Raw genomic sequence first — 18,387 nt, forward strand, 5'->3', positions numbered from 1 at the left:
AGTTTGATAAAAAAATTTTTTTCACAAAATTCAATACAAATACCACAAACTGTAACATTTTACCTACAAAATGCTTTTTTAAAAATCTTCCTACGATTTTTTTTACTGATTTACACAATGTTGAAGTTAACCCTTTTTTTCTTGAAAAAATGACATTTACCGCCGACATTAGCATTAACCAATGTGCACCACGTGGATTTTCATCGAGTTACGTCATTTTTTCTAAAAAATACAGGTTTTGCTTCAAAGTCGTGTAAATCAGTCAAAAAAAATCGTAGGAAAATTTAAAAAAAAGCATTTTGTAGGTAAAATTATATAGTTTATGAAACGTTAATTGAATTTTTTGAGAAAAAATTTTTTAATTGAGTTTCAAGTAGTCAAACATAAGTTAATTTTAAGGAACAAAACAATGTGTTCTTTTTTAAGGCGTACAACAAAGAAAATAAGAAAATTTTAAAAATTCACCAAAAGTGCGTTGAAGTTGAAACTTTAAGCTTTAAAATTCTTTTTAAAATTTTTTTTTACGATAACTTTTCGCCGACTTACAGCAGTTTGAAAATAGCCTAATTTTTAGGGTTTATGACGTGTTCCCAGATAGCACAGAGAATTGAAAAAGAATTCTTTTTAAAAACCCGATTTTTAAAATGTATTCTTTTCCCATATATCATTTCTGTTCTAAAAGAATTCTTAAGAGTTCAAAAGGAGTTCTTTCCTACGTCACCAGTTCTGAGTTCTTCTTCAGATACAAAAAAAATCACTTTTCTACTCCATAAGAATTCGTAATGTATTCGAAATTATGTTTAGACAGTATTCTAATAGAGCTCTATTTAAGCACTATTTCGAATGCATTGCGATTTCTCATAGAATAGAAAAATAATTCCTTTGTATTTGAAAGATAAGAAAAAAACCTTCATAATCTATCCAAAAACAGTTTCTACATTAGAAAGAACATAAAATGTACTAATCCATTTTATGTTCTTTCTGATGCAGAAACTGTTTTCGGATAGATTATGAAGGATTCTTTCTTATCCGATGTTACAGACAGAATATTAGGATTATAAACACTAAAATTAGGAATATAAATATAGGAAATATAAAATAGAAGTATCCGCATGATTCAGGTATATCGATTAATGATTATATTACTAAATTGGTATACAGATTTGAAATATTGTAAGTATCATATTGTTATAACAAACGATTCGTATAATATGAGCGACATATTTATCGTACATACAGACATGCGTAAAATAAAATTTTATATGCAAAATAATCAATGTATAATATAATATTATGAAAATATAAAAGTGTCCCGAAAGAGTGATCGAGTAACGATTCGAAATTCTACAAACATATTGTTACTTCGCAGAAGCAGCGACGATCGTTGTATTTCGGAATTCGGTCGCACTTCCGCGCGTCCCGTTAATGCTTCATCGGATGAGAGTCTTTAGCGATTGGAAGGAAAACATAAAAGTAGAATATAATTATACGAATAGCGGTGAGCAACGCATGAGCTTTTTCGCTGGGGCAACAAGGCGAGTTTTGGAAAATCGATCGTGTTTAATTAGATAATTTATGTCCCGAGCGGTATACGCGTCCAGCACATTTACACGCGATTACATTGTAACGTTTATAACACGAAAGCGGGCTCATTGAGTTCCGTCGAGCGGCCGATGCAAAATAATTAATGTGTAATAAAACAAAATAAAATTAAGTTTTCTTTCATCTTAAATCAAAATTAAACTCATTTTCATACCGTTACAAATAATACGTACATCATCGCTTGTACAAATCGAGCGAGATAAAAGTTGAAAATAGCGTCAAAAATGTGCTTCCTGAATCTACCTATAATATAATCTAGGTCCTTTTTTTTATCCGGTCACTATAGCGTGCTGCAGCCACTTCTTAACAAATATCCCAATGTCGTTCTTAGGAACGTTCTTTATTTTCGAGATGGTTTCTGCAACATAATGTTTTGTAAGTATAGGTATATAGATATTGTAAAAGTTAAACATTAATATTTGGTAATCTAAAAACTGAAGAAAATGTTGCTTATTAACTCACCGACAATGAGTTAAAAAATTCGAGTAGTTTGAAATTTTAATGTGTTTCTTTGACCGGACCACAAATACTTTATTGCTAGCTGATTCGACATTAAGAAGCGCAATGTGGCTCTGGTGAATTTGCCTGCATCAGATCCTCCGATCATCTTTATCTCATTAATCCGCAAAAATAAAGGCAAATATATCATTACGATTTGAGCATTTGTATTTTAAAGAAAAGTATGACAATTAAATAATCTCTTACGTAGAATTTTTGTACTTCCAAGGACTCGACAAGATTTCGTTCAAATTCTTCGAATTCTTTAACAGTTTGTAAAGGAAAGTTAACGGTTGTCGATTTTGCATTTACTGAAGAGAGTTCACATTTATCCGAATTTGTAGACTGATAAATTAGATGGTGGTAACACAAACGAGTTTACAGTACCATCTCTTTTACATATCTCTTCGGTTACTGCAAAATATATTATATTTAGTTACGTATATTTATGTTGCTATTTTTTTAAATAAATTTTATCGGAAATTTACTTTACATTACCTTCTTCTTCTTCTTCTTCTTCCTCCTCCTCTTCCTCCTCCTCTTCCTCTTCTTCCTCTTCTTCCTCTTCTTCTACTTCTTCTTCTTTTCCTTCTTTTTCCGACGCCAACGTTTCGTTCCGAAGCCATGCTGGCTTTCTCCTATTTCGTATCTTTTGTGCCTCAGATGCCTTAATAGCTTTGTCACACATGTCATCAGTATCTTCATTTGTAGATACGTTCATGCAGTGCTCTTCTACTTGATTAGCTAATTGAAAAGACTCTGCAAAAAGTGTTAGTTTTCATTTGTGTACAGTAAGTTAATATTTTCTAAATATTTAACATTCTTGAGAAAAACGCACCAAAAGGTCCCAAACGTTTACGGCATTCGTATATAAGCCAGTCATCTTTTGGATGTAGATAATGCATTTTGTTTTTATTAAATTTGACCTGTTTTGGAGGCCAAAAAACTTTGTTTGATTCTAAATCCATCCAATTTTCTGGTACAAGATTACAAAAATACTACAAAGTCAAAAAATACTACAAAGTCTGCATTTGCAAAGTATGATTCCACATCACCTCATATCAATCTTGTAAAAGAGGCATGGCGTAAGTAATGTTCTCGATTGTCATTAAAAATCCTTTACGATCAATGCATTGTACAGGCTACATTTGTAAAGGTGACAGATTTTCAACTTTGTATATATTCATGTTACTTGAGGGACACGGATAATGTAAAATATCAGATCTGTTTAGAAATTTATTACTAAGAACAACAATCTTATTTTCCATTAATTCAATGTGCTTAATCATCACGATAGTTGCATCAGTCAGGAAGCAACAGTTGTCTGGCCTTTTATTTGATAATTCAAACATGCGGATTTGTAGAATTCGGTGCTCGCTGTGGCAACCCAAAGGAAGTTCTGACACAATTGGCTTCTTGAGTATAGGATGCTTCAAAATCTTCTGATTCTTCTTATTTTGAGGATGTTGATCGTAATAACTGTACTTTTCGATTAGTCGTCGATGAATTTGTTGCAAGAGATTAGCGTGTTTTCGTATCATTCGCTTCAACACTTGCATATGATTTTCAAAATCAAAAGTACTGTATGAATCTAATGGACCGTACATCTTTACATCTTCATTTAAATGAATAAGAGAGTGAATGTTACTCACAACATATTGCTCCCCATACAACGTCTTAAATTGCTGTACAAAAATAAATCAGCAATTCTTTAGCATAAGCGTTGTTTCTGTAGCAATTTTGGGGATCGCACAATATCCGTATAGCACAATTGAGACTGTTAAAGTGAATTAAATACTCTTCAGGAAGAAAATGTTGCAAAATAATCCTCGAATCCTTCGAGTTCTCACAATCAGAACAATATAAGGTTTTACCTGTGGCAACGTATAGGCGTGACGAGCCAGCTCGAATCCTTCGAGTTCTCACAATCAGAACAATAGGTTTACCTTTAATTGGCAATGTATATAGGCGTGACAATTTAAGCCAGCTCGAATCCTTCGAGTTCTCACAATCAGAACAATAGGTTAGGTTAAGTTGAATCGTTTATAAAATGTGCGATCTCGAGTAAAAACCTAGTAAAAATCGAAATCAGATGTAAATTTAATTATATCACAACGTGTGTGATGATGAGGTTGAGTATTTGCAAGAAATTAATTTAAGAAAATTAATAAAATGCTTTAATTACCTTCAAATTTTCTTCTCGACGACAAAAATTATTAACGGTCGTGCTAATACGTATACGTTGTCAATTACGGCCAACTAATGTAAATATATTACGTCCAAGCGTAATATTCTCCGACGCAGAAGCACGTAGAAGCGCGAAATAGCGAGAAAGCCGCCAGGAAGACCAGAGAAGACAAATAGAAACTGATAGAAACGCTGCAATGCTGCCTTGAGACGGCTCGAGAAAGCATTATAATGCGCATGCGTATTAAGTGAATTCTCTTCGAACCTATTACGAATAGAAAAAGAATTCCTTTTAAGACCATTTAGATTAATTCCATAAGAAGTCACTTCTATGGAATTCTTTTTGAAGGAATTCTTTTTGAGTTCATTTCGGACAAATTACGGGTATTCTTAAAGAATTTGAAAAGGTGAAGTCTTTTCGAATTCATAACGATCAGCTGTGCTATCTGGGTTCCCTATTTTTTTTGTACGAGTGTATATATATATATATATATATATATATATATATATTTATTTATTATAAAATAGATTATAATATATATATATAATCAGCTGTTTTATAATGAATCAATTGTACTATGAAACAAAGTTATTTATCTGGTTATAATATTTACAGTTCTTGAATCTAAATCCTTTAAACAAAACTGGACAATTCGTTGAATCTAAGATCAGATTTTAGCTTTCTTCCTATTTTTATCCGACACTGTATACTTGTCGTAACTTTTCGTTGGATCAAAAGGTTCCCATCTACTCGCTGGAAAAATGTGTTTGTTCCTCTCGTACCATGATCTAATGAGAAAAATAAAAAAATAACATAAAAAAGAATTATGCAAAATATTCTTTTAATAATAAATACCTAAGTAAAACTTTTCCGACATGTGATTCCTCGGTTTCGACAGAAGCATCGTGCATAATACGAATATCATCGTGAACATCAAATGTGAACAGAGGCCCGCTCTTTCCTCATGCCTAATCGCAATATTACATACATTAAAATAACATGCCAACATTGTGATATTGCTTCATAAGTTTTATCATTTGGTATATTTACCTTAGTTACAATAAAATCAGTTACAGTTGCAGTAAAACGTATAATGGTGCGGTAATATAAGATTCTCCTTGACATACATTAACTGATCTGCCATTACTGTTTTAAGCTCGCTGAATTCGGGCCTCAGAACTTCTAAACATCTCTGAAGAACCTAATAGATAGAATTACCTGTATGTGAAAATTTAATTTATGCAGCAGAACATTATATATCATGCCAATGTTACTCCAAAAGTGACACTGGAGTATTTTAATAACTTAAACGTTCTCTAAACCACTGAGACATTCACCTTTCTTCATTATAACACTCCGACGATGGTCAGATCCATCCCAATAACTGAATGTGATCTCAATTTCTTCTTCCTTCAACGCATTCTGCTTTCTAGCCCATTCTTGTCTCAATTCTTCCCTAAGTTTATTTTCCTCCTCGTCCCTTTCCCTACTGGCAAAAAACATGTATCTACATCTGGATTTTTCTAAATCTTCTTAATCGCAGGGCCAGATTGCACATTTTCTGACTGCGGGGATTTTTCGGCATTGTCTTCGTCAGAAGACATCTCAGCTTCATCTTCGTCTTTGTCCAGATTAAAAGACAAAGCTTGAATCTGTCTCTTCTGGTTGTTCTTTTCTGTCTGCTTCGCCGCTAGTGCTCTTTCCTTTTCCTGCTTTTTTTCACGTTCCTTCTATCAAAGCATAAAATACACGTACAAAAATACAAATTATGAGATAATCAGGATCATAAGAAGATTGTAAGAAATTACATGTGGGTATCAGGATTCGTGAATGTTCGCTCAATTTAACGGCGGATTTTCTCTTGCATTCCGCGTGACCGACGGTACATGCACATTTCGTGGCATCTAGCCTTAGCATCTTTGTGGTATCGTCATCATGCATTAGGATTTTCTTCATATCCTATCTTCTGAAGAAGCCCATCGAAAATTCTTGATATGTATGACTAGATGACATTCAGAGCACTAGGCAGAAATCACACACACACACACACACACACACACACACACACACACACACACACACACACACACACACACACACACACACACACACACACACACACACACACACACACACACACACACACACACACACACACACATATATATATATATATATATATATGTATATATATATTCACCGCAAACCGCATATATAACATCGTGTTATTTTTATAACCTATTTACGCAAACGTTACTTCTGTATAGTAACTTACGATACGATAAATCCTCCGCGTAAACGGGAGATTTTATAGTAACTATTAAGATCGGAAATCAAGAGCCACCGTTGAAAGTAGTGAAGGTTACGTTTCTCTGATTACTGTAAGTTACTATAGATGTACTCACTCGCGTAAACATATAGTTCGACAACTTTTACAAGACAGCATATACGTACGTGTGCAATTTTGAATATACTTTCCTTCTTTTAAAGATCTCCTCGACATCTCTCTGTGGTTAATACTTTATATATTTCACTTACTACGTTTACACGCGAGCGTTACTTCTGTAGTAAACTTACAATAATTCCTTCGCGTAAACAGAATTTTCCTTTGCGTAAACGGGATTTTGTAGTAACTTACGATAATTTACTCCGCGTAAACGAGTGAATTATCGTAAGTTACTACAGAAGTAACGCTCGCGTAAACATACAGTTTGACAACTTTTACAAGGCAGCATATACGTACGTGTTTGTACGATTTTGTAGATACACCTTCCTTCTTAAAGATCTATCGGCATCAGCTCTCTACGGTCAATACTTATATATATTTCACTATCTGTCACGACGCGGCAACGGTCACGACTATCACACATTTACACTTATCCTTTTTTAGGTTGTAAAAAACTGTCACTGTCACGCACTGCGACAGTGCACGAATGCACTCTTGTGTCAAAAAAAATTTTCCACATTTAGACTTTGCATCGCAATATCTTCGCTCGTAGGGCACGTAACGGAAAAAAAGACTCTTATTTATAAATCAAACCCCAAGCTATCGATCGAACCTACTTAGAAATTGATCCGTTCACTCGTTATTGAGATCTCAAAATCTCGGATACTCGCAACTCATGCGTTCGCGTAAAAGAGTCACGGTGCGTCTCACTTGGCGCGAGACACTACCGTGTCTCTTGATTTAATAAAAAATTGTACCTCTTATACATATATTTCAAAGAAATCGTTCATTTATTCAAATATATACATTTTCATGAAAAAAAAATTAATTTTTATGATTCCATGATCGTCTTTTTAATCCGATATTTCCTTCGCGTAAACGGGATTTTGTAGTAACTTACGATAATTTACTCTGCGTAAACGAGTGATATATCGTAAGTTACTACAGAATTAACGCTCGCGTAAACGTAGTAAATGTTGTAAGTATCTCAGCTGGTCGAATAATTCTTGACAAGTATCTTGCATGAGACAGGTAAAAAACTATGGCGGCTATATACGAGCAACACCCTATAGTTCTGTTACTATTAGCGCAGTTACAGCAATAACGTCTGACACCGTTGAGTCCCACACTATCAGGTTGATATTGTAAATAAGATTTGTCTTATTTGTCTTATTTGTCTTATTTACAATATCAACCTGATAGTGTGGGACTCAACGGTGTCAGACGTTTATTGCTGTAATTGCGCTAATGGTAACAGAATTATAGGGTGTTGCTCGCATATAGCCGCCATAGTTTTTTACCTGTCTCATGCAAGATACTTGTCAAGGATTATTCGACCAGCTGAGATACTTACAACATTGTTTGACTTCGAAGAAGTAACACCAGTAATTGAGGAAGATAGTGACGAGAAGGATTAAAAAGACAATCATGGAATCATAAAAATTAATTTTTTTTCATGAAAATGTATATATTTGAATCAATAAACGATTTTTTTGAAATATATGTATAAGAGGTACAATTTTTTATTATATTTATATTCACATTTACCAATCAATATGCAAAAAAACTTAGATAAAACAACCAAAAATCCAGAAATCGACGAAAAATAGGCATTTTTATACAAAAATTAGGGTTTTCTCGTTGAGTTATGACTGATTTCATGCTCAAAAACATATGAAACGTATCGGAATGTATCAAATATTGACAACATATATCCAAAAGTAATATATTATGTTTATTTTAGAGTCAGTTAAGGCACTATCAATCATTTGAGGACCATAAAAGGCCCAAAAGTGGCTAAAAAAGGGTTTTTGCATTTTTGAGTACGGCCCACCATTCCGAAAAATCTGAAAAAAATTCTAATACATGTAGAACACTAAAATATACAATTTTCTAGAGTAATTAGACCTGCAACTATCAAAGAAATTAGAAAAAAAATTGATTCAAGTATTTATTTAATTTTTTTAGGTTAAATATTCAACGCGCCTAAAGCTAAAAAAATTGTGTGCTAAGTAATTTTTATAAGCTATATTCTCAAATTTTTTCAAAATTTTTAACATGAAGAAACCGGAGAAAAAAATAATTTTTGAAAAAAGCGGTTTTTTGGTGCCACTAGGAAAAGGAAGGGGGATGGATAGTCGGAAAAATTGTAGAAAATTCTTTTTTTAGTGTACTTATGCAGATCCAAAGTCATTTTTCCGTTTCATTGACAGTGGCATTTTGCCTATCTTACCGTGTGGGGTACCCTTTTTAACTATATTATTATTTTTGCATTTTCTGCTAATAAAAGTGACAATTCTTTTCTGCAAAATGATACTTAAATTATATTATTTTGTTTATTACGAAATAATATCTATTTCTTAACTTTTCTCATTGTCTGTAAGTATTGTTCTTTCAGGATGCTAAAGGTAAACCACCCATAGTAGGCTATATTCCACTTGGTGCTACTCCTTGGCTCAAGAATTTTATCGGTGGTCCAAGTTATCCGACCGTTCGACCTTACACACATGCAGCCATTGCGAAACCTGAAGGTTTATGGTTGAGAACGTGGAATACTTTATATTACATTGTGGATGATCTCATACGATATTACTATTTCTTCCCTATTGTTCAACGACTTACTGAGGAATATGTAGGCCATGCTATCAGACCATTACACGAGATAGAAAAAGAAAGAATTAATATTGTACTAATTAATACTCACGCTGCGTTCGAGCCTGCGATCCCATTACCGCCAAATACCCTGGAGATTGCAGGATTGAATGCTCAGGCCGTGCAACCAATTGCCGGCGAGGTAGTCGTAACGTATTCTGAGGTAAGAGAAATTATACTTCTTACTTGAGAAGCATAATTTAAACAAAAATTCCAATAAAAGTATTAGTAAAAAAAATTATGTTTACTGAAATGGAATTTCAACGAAACCCTGCTTGGTTTATTCCCACATACACAACTTAATATTGAACAGATATCTATTAAATATCCCCAATGTATATCCATGATATCCACGAGATATTCATTAGATATCCATTAAATATCCAAATGTCTGCCACATGAGATCTAATAGATATTCATTAAATATCCATGGGAGGATATCCACTAAATATCCAGTGGATATTTATATAAATAACTACTGCACGTTTCGTGGATATTGATTAGATCCTAGACAGCGCACGGATATCCGATGCACATTCATAATACACATTTTTTAAGGATATTGAGGATGTCCATAAGCCATTCGTTTAACGTCCTTTGGACATTTTATGGACGTCCATAATATATCTGTTTATGAAATTGGTGGACATGCTTATATCCCTAAAACAAGTCCACAAGATATCCGATGGACGTCCTATGGACGTGATAAAAGGAAACATCCAGAATTGTAATTTACATTAAAAGAGTAAAAACAATGAAATGTATAAATATTTTAAAATAATATATTTATTTTAAAAATTAAATAAAGTATATACATATGTATGTATATATGTATGTATCCACACACACGTACACGCATTGCCCACACAGCACATGATATCATTCGTATATACTGAATTAATACTCAATATACTATAGATGTACACAAGATATACTGATAATATCTCTATAATATATTTTGCAGTATATTATTTTACTGATATTTTAAGAATATTCGAAATTTATCAGTAATATTCGGTCTATTTATCGAATATTTTCAGGATATGCTAAATTTATCAGAATAGTATATTATTTTACTGATATTTTAACAATATTTGAAATTTATCACGCGGGCGGCAGCGCGGGCTCGCGCGGCAGGAGAGTTCGGCTCGCGCCCGCTACGCGGCGCATCGCCAGTATTCTTTTGTAATTAAGATTCAACATTGACTCCTATATCTAGGGCAGCTCGGCAGGGTTTCTCCAGCGTTCTCAAGTTCGCCAGTCAGGACGTGCTCACTAGCAGAGCCTCTGACCTAAGACCTAACCCTTTTTGTTTACGAAGTGTGCTCCGATTAGTTGAGAGTGATAGAAGAGAGATTAGAGGGTACCCTAGAGGCGAAGTTAAACCAAAAAAAAAAATAATTAAGAAAAGTTTTACTGCCCCCCTTCGGAAGGGGGGTTACTTAGGCGGGAAACAAGCGCGAGGTTATGTTAGTAATAACAAGAACGAATTAATATCGGAAGAAATTAGGAATGATCCTACATTAAGTAACGTAAACATGGTTAAAAGAAGTGATAAAGCAGGCCAGAAAATGATGATGTCAAAGAAAGAAGACAAGATGACTGATGAAAACAAGGGGAAAAAGGACAAGACGGATACGAACACGGGAAACACGGAGATGCTCATGGAAACGGATCAGGAAGGTTCGAGAGACAAGGATGAGATGCAATTAGTAAACAATGTACTAACAAACGGAAGAGAAAGTGAAGAAGGAGAAAACAACGATGGAAGAGAGAGTGACAAAAGAGAAAACAACGGAAATTATACCTTCGGGGAAATAATATACGTCAACATCAAGGGTAAGCTTGTTAAAAAGGATCGTAATTTAAGAAAAGAAGAAATTGCCAAAGAATTGTCGAGTAAATATTTCGAACCAGGGTTAAAAGGTTATAAAATAGTATGCTGTAAACTTACTAGGGAAAACACGTGCGCGAAGAAAGGACTGAATGAAGTGAAAATTCGAAGCTTGTTGCACAGCATTAGATGCATTCCAGATAATTTAGAGATGGATAGGTTTAATCTAGCTAGACTTAAATTTAAAAATGATGAAGAAGCAAATAGATGTATAGAAAGGTTAAATAAAGAGTACAAAGATAAATTACAAGTATATATAGATAATAGGTCGAGATACTGTAAAGGGGTAATTGCGGATTGGCCGTATAGTATAGAGGAGCTCTGGGAAAATTTAGTTAGAAAAGATAATATTTTACAACTAGAGGTCATGAAAAAAAGGATATATAATAGAGAGATGAAAAAAATAGAGATTAAGGAAACAGATAATATAATAATTACAATAAAGGGAAGCAAACTGCCGGAAAAATTTTCGACATTCGAGGGTTTTGGTAGCTTAAAGGTAAGACCCTATGTAGAACCAGTTAGTCAATGTTTCAGATGTTTTAAATATGGTCACTTCAAGAACAATTGCAAATCTAAGGACCTTTGTGGAAGATGCGGCAGCACGGCTCATGGTCCGTGCGATTTTGAATATAAATGTGTAAACTGTAAAGGAAAACATAGGGCAACGGATAGAAAATGCCCTATATATGTTAAGAACAAAGAAATAAAAATAGTAATGGCTAAAAAAAACGCAACATATACAGAAGCAATTAAAATAATAAATGGCCAAGATGCAGAGGAACAAGAGTATGATAAATATAACAGAAAGGCATGGCCTACAATAGACGAGAGACTAAGAAATAAGAACCCAGTAAATAGAGAAAACAATAACTATGAGAACAACGAAAGAAGGACATACGCAAAAGCTGTAGCAAACGCAGGAACAACTAAACCAACAAATAAGGATGAATATTATAGTAGAACAATAAATAAAAATAAGGAGAATGAATACGACAGAAATAGGATAGCAAGAACAAAAGAAACAGAAATAAGCAGACTACCAATCTGGAAAGAGAGAAAGAAAGAAGATTATATAAAGAAAAATAACAATGAGGAACAAAGGAGGGAAGTAGGAGAAGGAAACAATGAAAACAAACAAAACTATCAAAACATAAAAGAGGTACTAGAAGAAGAAGATTGGAAGAGATTTATCAAAGAGCAAATTCAAAAAATAGTTCAACAAGAAGTGGAAAAAACAATAGGAATTAAAAATATATCCACAGAAGATATTACGGAGGAGGTCAATGCAGAAGGAGAAGCTGGTTATAACTACAATTCATCAAAAAGACAAAGAACTTAATAAACAATTATGAACAAGAAAGAAAAACTTGAAATAGTACTATGGAATGCTAGAGGATATATAGGAAAAAAAGAAGAAGTGGATGAATATATTAAAAACACAGACATAACTATAATTACGGAATCTAAAGTAAAAGAACATGAAAAAATAAAAGTAAAAGGATATAATATAATTGGTGTAGACAGCAGAGGTAACAGTGGTGGTATTCTAATATTTTGTAAAGAAAACATAAAAATAGAGGTAATAGAAGAATGGAATGATCTAGATGAAGACTTTGATATATGTGGAATTAGGATTAAACACGGAAGTACAAATATGAATATAATCGGGGTATACAGAAGACCGAATAAAAGTGTAAACCCAAGAGAATGGACAAAAATAACAAACTTTAATAGAAAAGGAATGGATACATTAATAATGGGTGATTTTAATGCAAAAAATATATTATGGAATTGCAATAACACAGAACCAAATGGTGAAGGATTACAGGAAAAATTTTTTAATGCAGGATTTTTATGCGTAAACACAGATACAATGTCTAGGCTAAATGATATAAATCAAAACCCTTCAAATTTGGATCTAATTTTTTCAGAAACAAATGTCATTGACAAGATTGAATATACTCAAGCAAAGGATACTTGGGGATCGGACCATTTTCCGATAAAAATAAAGATAGAAATTGAAGAAATTCCTTACATAAAGAAAACGAACAGAATAGCGAACAAAAAAACGTGTTGGAATGAATATAAAAATATATTGGAAAAAAAGGTAGACCAAATAAAAGAAGAAATTTTAGGAAAAGACTTACAAAATAAATATAGTACACTGATGTAATATATTATTGAAGTGGTAAAAGAAGCCTCAGGTAAGAAGGAGAAAGAGAACAACAACTCTAGAAGAAAGAGAAGAGGAAATCTAAATATTAACAGAAGAAATGTAAAGAAAAAAGAAAGAAAACAACATGCAATATGGTGGGACAAGGAATGCTTCGAAATAAAGCAGGATAGAAGGAAAAAAATGGAAGAATACCGAAAGATAGGAAACATTCATACTTATGTTGAGTATAAAAAAAGTAGAGCTATAATGAGAAAAACGATAAAACGAAAAAAGAGAGAGAGTTTCAAAAAATTTTGTAATGGACTAACAAAATATAGTAATATGTCATATGTGTGGAAAATGATGAGGATCTTTAAAAAAGGAAGAAATAAAGTAGAATGGAACAAATAGAAATTTGGTGAAAGAGAAGAATTAATTTTGAAGGACATAGAACAACTAGCAGCTCCAAGTGTCACATTAAAAGTAAAAATACCTAAAAAAGAAGAAGATAACGTACTAGATAAGGATTTTTCAGAGGAAGAACTGATGAGAGCAATTAAAATGATAAAAAAGGATTCAGCTCCAGGAAAAGATGGAATAGACTACAAAATGATAAAAGAACTACCAAGAGAAATTCTAAGGATTTTATTGGAAATATTGAATGAAGTTTGGAAAGGAAAAGGGTTTCCAGAAGAATGGAGAAAATATCAAGTATTCTTCATTGATAAGATAAATAAGAATAAAGTAAGACCAATTTCGTTATCTTCATGTATGGGAAAACTGATGGAAAGACTAGTAAATGAAAGACTGATATGGTGGATGGAAAGGGAAAGAAAATTCAACAAATTACAAAATGGATTCAGAAGAGGAAAATCATGTATTGAAAATTTAACAAAAATCACGGCAGATGCAAAAACGGCAATATTGGAAGGAGAATACTGTTTGGCAGCTTTCCTAGATGTATCAGCGGCTTATGACAACGTGCAATTTCACATATTAAAAAATAAACTAATAGGAATGGATTGTCCAATAAGAATGTTAACTTTTATAGATATATGGTTAGAAGACAGAGAAGTAGAATTTGTCGTCGATGGGAAAAAAACAATAACTAAAGTAGTGAAAAAAGGATTACCTCAGGGATCAGTCTTAAGCCCAGCGCTTTATGAAGTTGTAACGGCCTGACTTTATCGAACGCGGACGAGTTTACGGGATCGGGAGTTCGATGACAGGCCCAGAAACAGTAATCAATTTGCCATGTGAATATGCACTTTATTCGAATATTCAAATCTATACTATAAACTATCATATACAATACTCGGGATTCGGTATTACACACGAACTGAACGCGGGAAATTACCGTGGTCGGTAGTGCCGGTGCACGCGACGCGGTATACGAAATCTCGGGACTCGAGTCTTCGCCTCGAGGTGCGGTACGCAAGGGCGGGATAACGCAGCGCGGTATTTTACAGAACGGAGTTCGTTGCGGTATACAGGGCAACGATAAGGCGGAACGCGGTAGATTACATAGTGATTGATACGTATATTTAATACATACAAGAAAGATATACGCTGATAACGGAACGCGGTATATTACATACGGAACGCGGGACGTGACATACGGAGCGCGGTATATTACATACGGAACGCGGGACGTGACATACGGAGCGCGGTATATTACACGCGGGACGCGGCGACAGCTATCAGAACGCTGTATGCGATGCACGGGTAAGCGAGCGCGGTAGGTTGTACCAGAGGATGGCAGAATCCCGGGATCACGGTTGTGAGAACTCTCGCGGCGAGGCCGAGCACGCTCGACCCCGCGGTACCGTGATCGTCGGGGCAATCAGGGAGTTCGGGAACACTCTGAGAACTCTCAGTCGAGAACCAGAACTCTGGACCTCGTTGTACGTGTTGCCCTAGGATTCGGAAGGTATCGGGAGGTAGCTTCGTCAGGAGAGCCGAGATGAAGACGAAGTGTGTCCTTCGTCGAGCGCGCCGGCTTTTTATACCGCGCGTCGCGGTGAGCTTGGCAGGAGGGAGGCCGATCGTCAGGCGACGGTGCGGTGGTGGGAGCGGCGCGATCCCGCGCGTTCGCTTCGGCGGGGATCGGCTCGCTTCGGCGCTCGTCGGCGTCGTGCGGGAAGGCACCGGTGCGGCGGATTTCCCGCGCACACGGTGCGTTTCAAGTACTTAAAAAGATGTGGGCGCACCGCGCCCTGTGCTCGCCCGACGGGGAATCGGTCGGGCGGCTCCCGGAGGGTGGTAGCCGGGGACGATGCTTTGTCATAAGGGGTGCATCGTTACAAAGTAAATACACATGAGATAGATAAAGGCTTAGAGATAGACGTAGGATAGATATGAAATTTGCAGACGACATAGGAATGTACGTAAAAGGAAAAAATAAAAGAGAGAGCAAAAGAAAACTAGAACAAGCAGTCAAAACGATGGCAGAAAATCTTAGTGCAATAGGATTAGAATTAGAACCTCAAAAAACCAATTTAATAGAATTTAACAGATACGGAGTTATAGATAAGGAAATGTTTATAGAACTTCAGGGAACAAAAATAGAATGTAAAAAAGAAGCTAGGTTTCTAGGTATTAGGATAGATAACCAACTAAAGTTTGAAAGTCACATAGCAGAAATAAGGGCAAAAATAGAAAAAGCAAATTATATTCTTAAATATCTGAATAACATAACGAGAGGGTCTGATTGCAACACAGCTTTGAATTTGTACAAAAGTTTAGTCCGATCTGTAGCAGATTATGGCTGCTTTATATATGCTCCTAATTTAGAAAGATTAAAGATAAAATTAGAAAGAGGCCAATTTTTAGGATTAAGGACAGCCCTTGGTTATCGAAATAATACTCCGACAAACGTAATAATCGCGGAAGCAAAAGTAGAACTATTAAGTGAAAGAGCCTTGATGTTGGCAAAAAACTTTTGCCTGAAGGTCAAAAAATACGGAAACAAAGAAATTAAAAAAAGTTTAGAAAACTTGTCGAGAGCAGAAGCTAAAGAACGATTGAGATTTCCACAAAAGAAGAAAAGTACGCTTACAATGGCATGGGACGAAATTAAAAAATATAGAAACGAAATAGGAGAAGAAAAAGAAACTTACGAACTATGGGAAACGAATTATGATATACTAACGGAAGAAATTGAAACGGATTTAGAAGTGGGAGAAATCTACAAGAATAAAGCGGAAATAAAGGAAAAAAGAAAAATCGAAGAGATGAAATATAAAAAAGAAGACTACGAGTTGATAGATGAATTTAAGGACAAATATAACCAGAAAAACATCAAATTCATATACACGAATGGATCAAGGATCGAGGGTAACCCAAGTGTTGGAGCAGGAATAGTGATAGAAGAAGAAAAAGATGCATATTATGCAAGTTTACCAAAAAACTCGTCAGTATATACAGCAGAAGCATATGCAATAAATGCAGCTTTAAGGAAAATAGAGGACAAATTGGAGAGGGAAAATAAAGAAGAAGAGGAAATGATTATAATATTATCAGATAACCAAGGAGTAATAAAAGCAATTAAAAACAATAGATTAGACGTGTACAAAAATAAATACATATTAGATATTAGAAGGAGACACCACAAAATAAAAACAAGATACAATAAGAGAATAATCTATGCATGGATACCGTCTCATAAAGGATTCACGGGAAATGAAATGGCGGATAAATTAGCAAAAACAGGAACAGAAGAAGACAATAATAAGAGTATTGAAGTACCTATACAAGATTATATGACAATATTCAAGGAGGAAGCAAAAAGGAGAACACAAGAAGAAATAAAAAATGAAGCAAGTTATAAGGGAAGAGATTACTTTAGAAGATACTATGATGAAGAAAAGAAGAAACCATGGTTTCATAAAATAAGAGCGGAAAGGTATTTCTACACATGGATGAACAGAATACGAGCAAATCATTATAATTTGAACGAGTCCCTAGCTAGAAAGGAATACATAGCGACACCTGACTGTGAATGTGGAAACTACGTGGAGGATATCAATCACGTGGTATGGGAGTGCAGAAAATATGACGACCAGAGAGAAAGGCTGAACGAGGAGCTCGAGATCAGGAATCTTAGAGGCTCGGAAGACATTTTTGAGATAATCAGGAGAGAAGATTGGATGAAAATTTCAGTGATATTCAGATTCATTAAAAAGTTAAACAGGATCATATAAAGCGAAAGAAAGAATAGATTAATACCTAAATACGCTATATAGTCCTAAGGTGGGACTGAAGGCGTCTATAACTCCAACCGGAGTTTACAACCTCAAAAAAAAAAAAAGAAGTGTGCTCCTCATCCGGGGCCTTCGTTTATACCTGCTTTGCAGGGCATTAAACTTTCTTCGGTAAGAGTCGACAGAGAGCAAAATTCAAAAATTTGTTTGCATTAACGCAACAAAATTATTTGTTTGGTTTGTTAACAAGAAAAATATTTTCTAGTAGATACTGGTAAAATGTGATCAAAATATTTTTTTAATATACTCACAATATACCAAGAAATATTCTCAGTATATACTGAGTAAGCTTTTAGGGCAGACATTAGAACATCCTCAGTACGTTCTCAAAATATCATAGACGTATTTCGAATATCAACAGGATATATACAATCTACGTTTGTGATATACTGAGTACATTCTCAGGATCTACCTCTGTGCTGTGTGGGTGTTGAACGTATTGCACACGCGTATTGCAAATTAATTAAAAAAAACAGCAACTTGTTATAAAATAGTTATAAAAACTAATGTTGAAATTTCAATAAGGGTGTTTACTTAAATTTTGTAAAAAAATTCTCAGATTTTCTAGAAATTTTACTCCAAATTCACACTTTTGCATTGTTATTTAAAAACAAAAATGATTCAAAATGAGTAAAAATGAAATAAATTCACAAATTGCATGTACAAATGCAAATGTTTACAATGAAG

The 18,387-nt window shown here is 34.4% G+C and overlaps 3 protein-coding genes and 1 pseudogene across 7 annotated transcripts in view; 2 read left to right on the forward strand and 2 right to left on the reverse strand.

Moving 5' to 3' along the window:
- The window catches only part of LOC139821920 (UDP-glucosyltransferase 2-like), a 110,166-nt gene that overhangs the window by 24,440 nt on the left and 67,339 nt on the right, over nt 1-18,387 (forward strand). Inside the window, exon 3 of the mRNA XM_071793344.1 lies at nt 9,133-9,549. Coding sequence (XP_071649445.1) covers nt 9,133-9,549 — 417 coding nt within the window. The remainder of the gene's footprint in view (nt 1-9,132; nt 9,550-18,387) is intronic.
- Nucleotides 1,105-4,631, reverse strand: LOC139822160 (uncharacterized). Of its 5 annotated transcripts, XM_071793762.1 has the most exons (5): nt 4,286-4,631; nt 3,975-4,172; nt 2,939-3,877; nt 2,599-2,859; nt 1,108-1,960 (listed from the first exon to the last, which is right to left on the reverse strand). In XM_071793762.1, the coding sequence occupies exons 3-5, from the start codon at nt 3,066-3,068 to the stop codon at nt 1,872-1,874; spliced, it is 480 nt and encodes a 159-aa protein (XP_071649863.1). In that variant the 5' UTR covers nt 3,069-3,877; nt 3,975-4,172; nt 4,286-4,631; the 3' UTR covers nt 1,108-1,871. The 5 variants fall into 5 exon arrangements, 2 of the variants coding, with proteins under 2 accessions (XP_071649863.1, XP_071649864.1); XR_011734463.1 differs by lacking the exons at nt 3,975-4,172; nt 4,286-4,631 and adding an exon at nt 2,065-2,514 and having other exon boundaries at nt 1,105-1,960; nt 2,589-2,859; nt 2,939-3,744; XR_011734461.1 differs by lacking the exons at nt 3,975-4,172; nt 4,286-4,631 and adding an exon at nt 2,065-2,514 and having other exon boundaries at nt 1,106-1,960; nt 2,939-3,744.
- Nucleotides 4,803-7,156, reverse strand: LOC139821864 (protein FAM50 homolog; annotated as a pseudogene).
- On the forward strand, nt 10,925-14,238 carry LOC139822211 (uncharacterized). The gene is made up of 2 exons (XM_071793828.1): nt 10,925-12,584; nt 13,464-14,238. The coding sequence occupies exons 1-2, from the start codon at nt 10,925-10,927 to the stop codon at nt 13,847-13,849; spliced, it is 2,046 nt and encodes a 681-aa protein (XP_071649929.1). The 3' UTR covers nt 13,850-14,238.

Source organism: Temnothorax longispinosus, chromosome 11 (genome assembly GCF_030848805.1).
Source record: "Temnothorax longispinosus isolate EJ_2023e chromosome 11, Tlon_JGU_v1, whole genome shotgun sequence".
Lineage (NCBI taxonomy): Eukaryota > Metazoa > Arthropoda > Insecta > Hymenoptera > Formicidae > Temnothorax > Temnothorax longispinosus.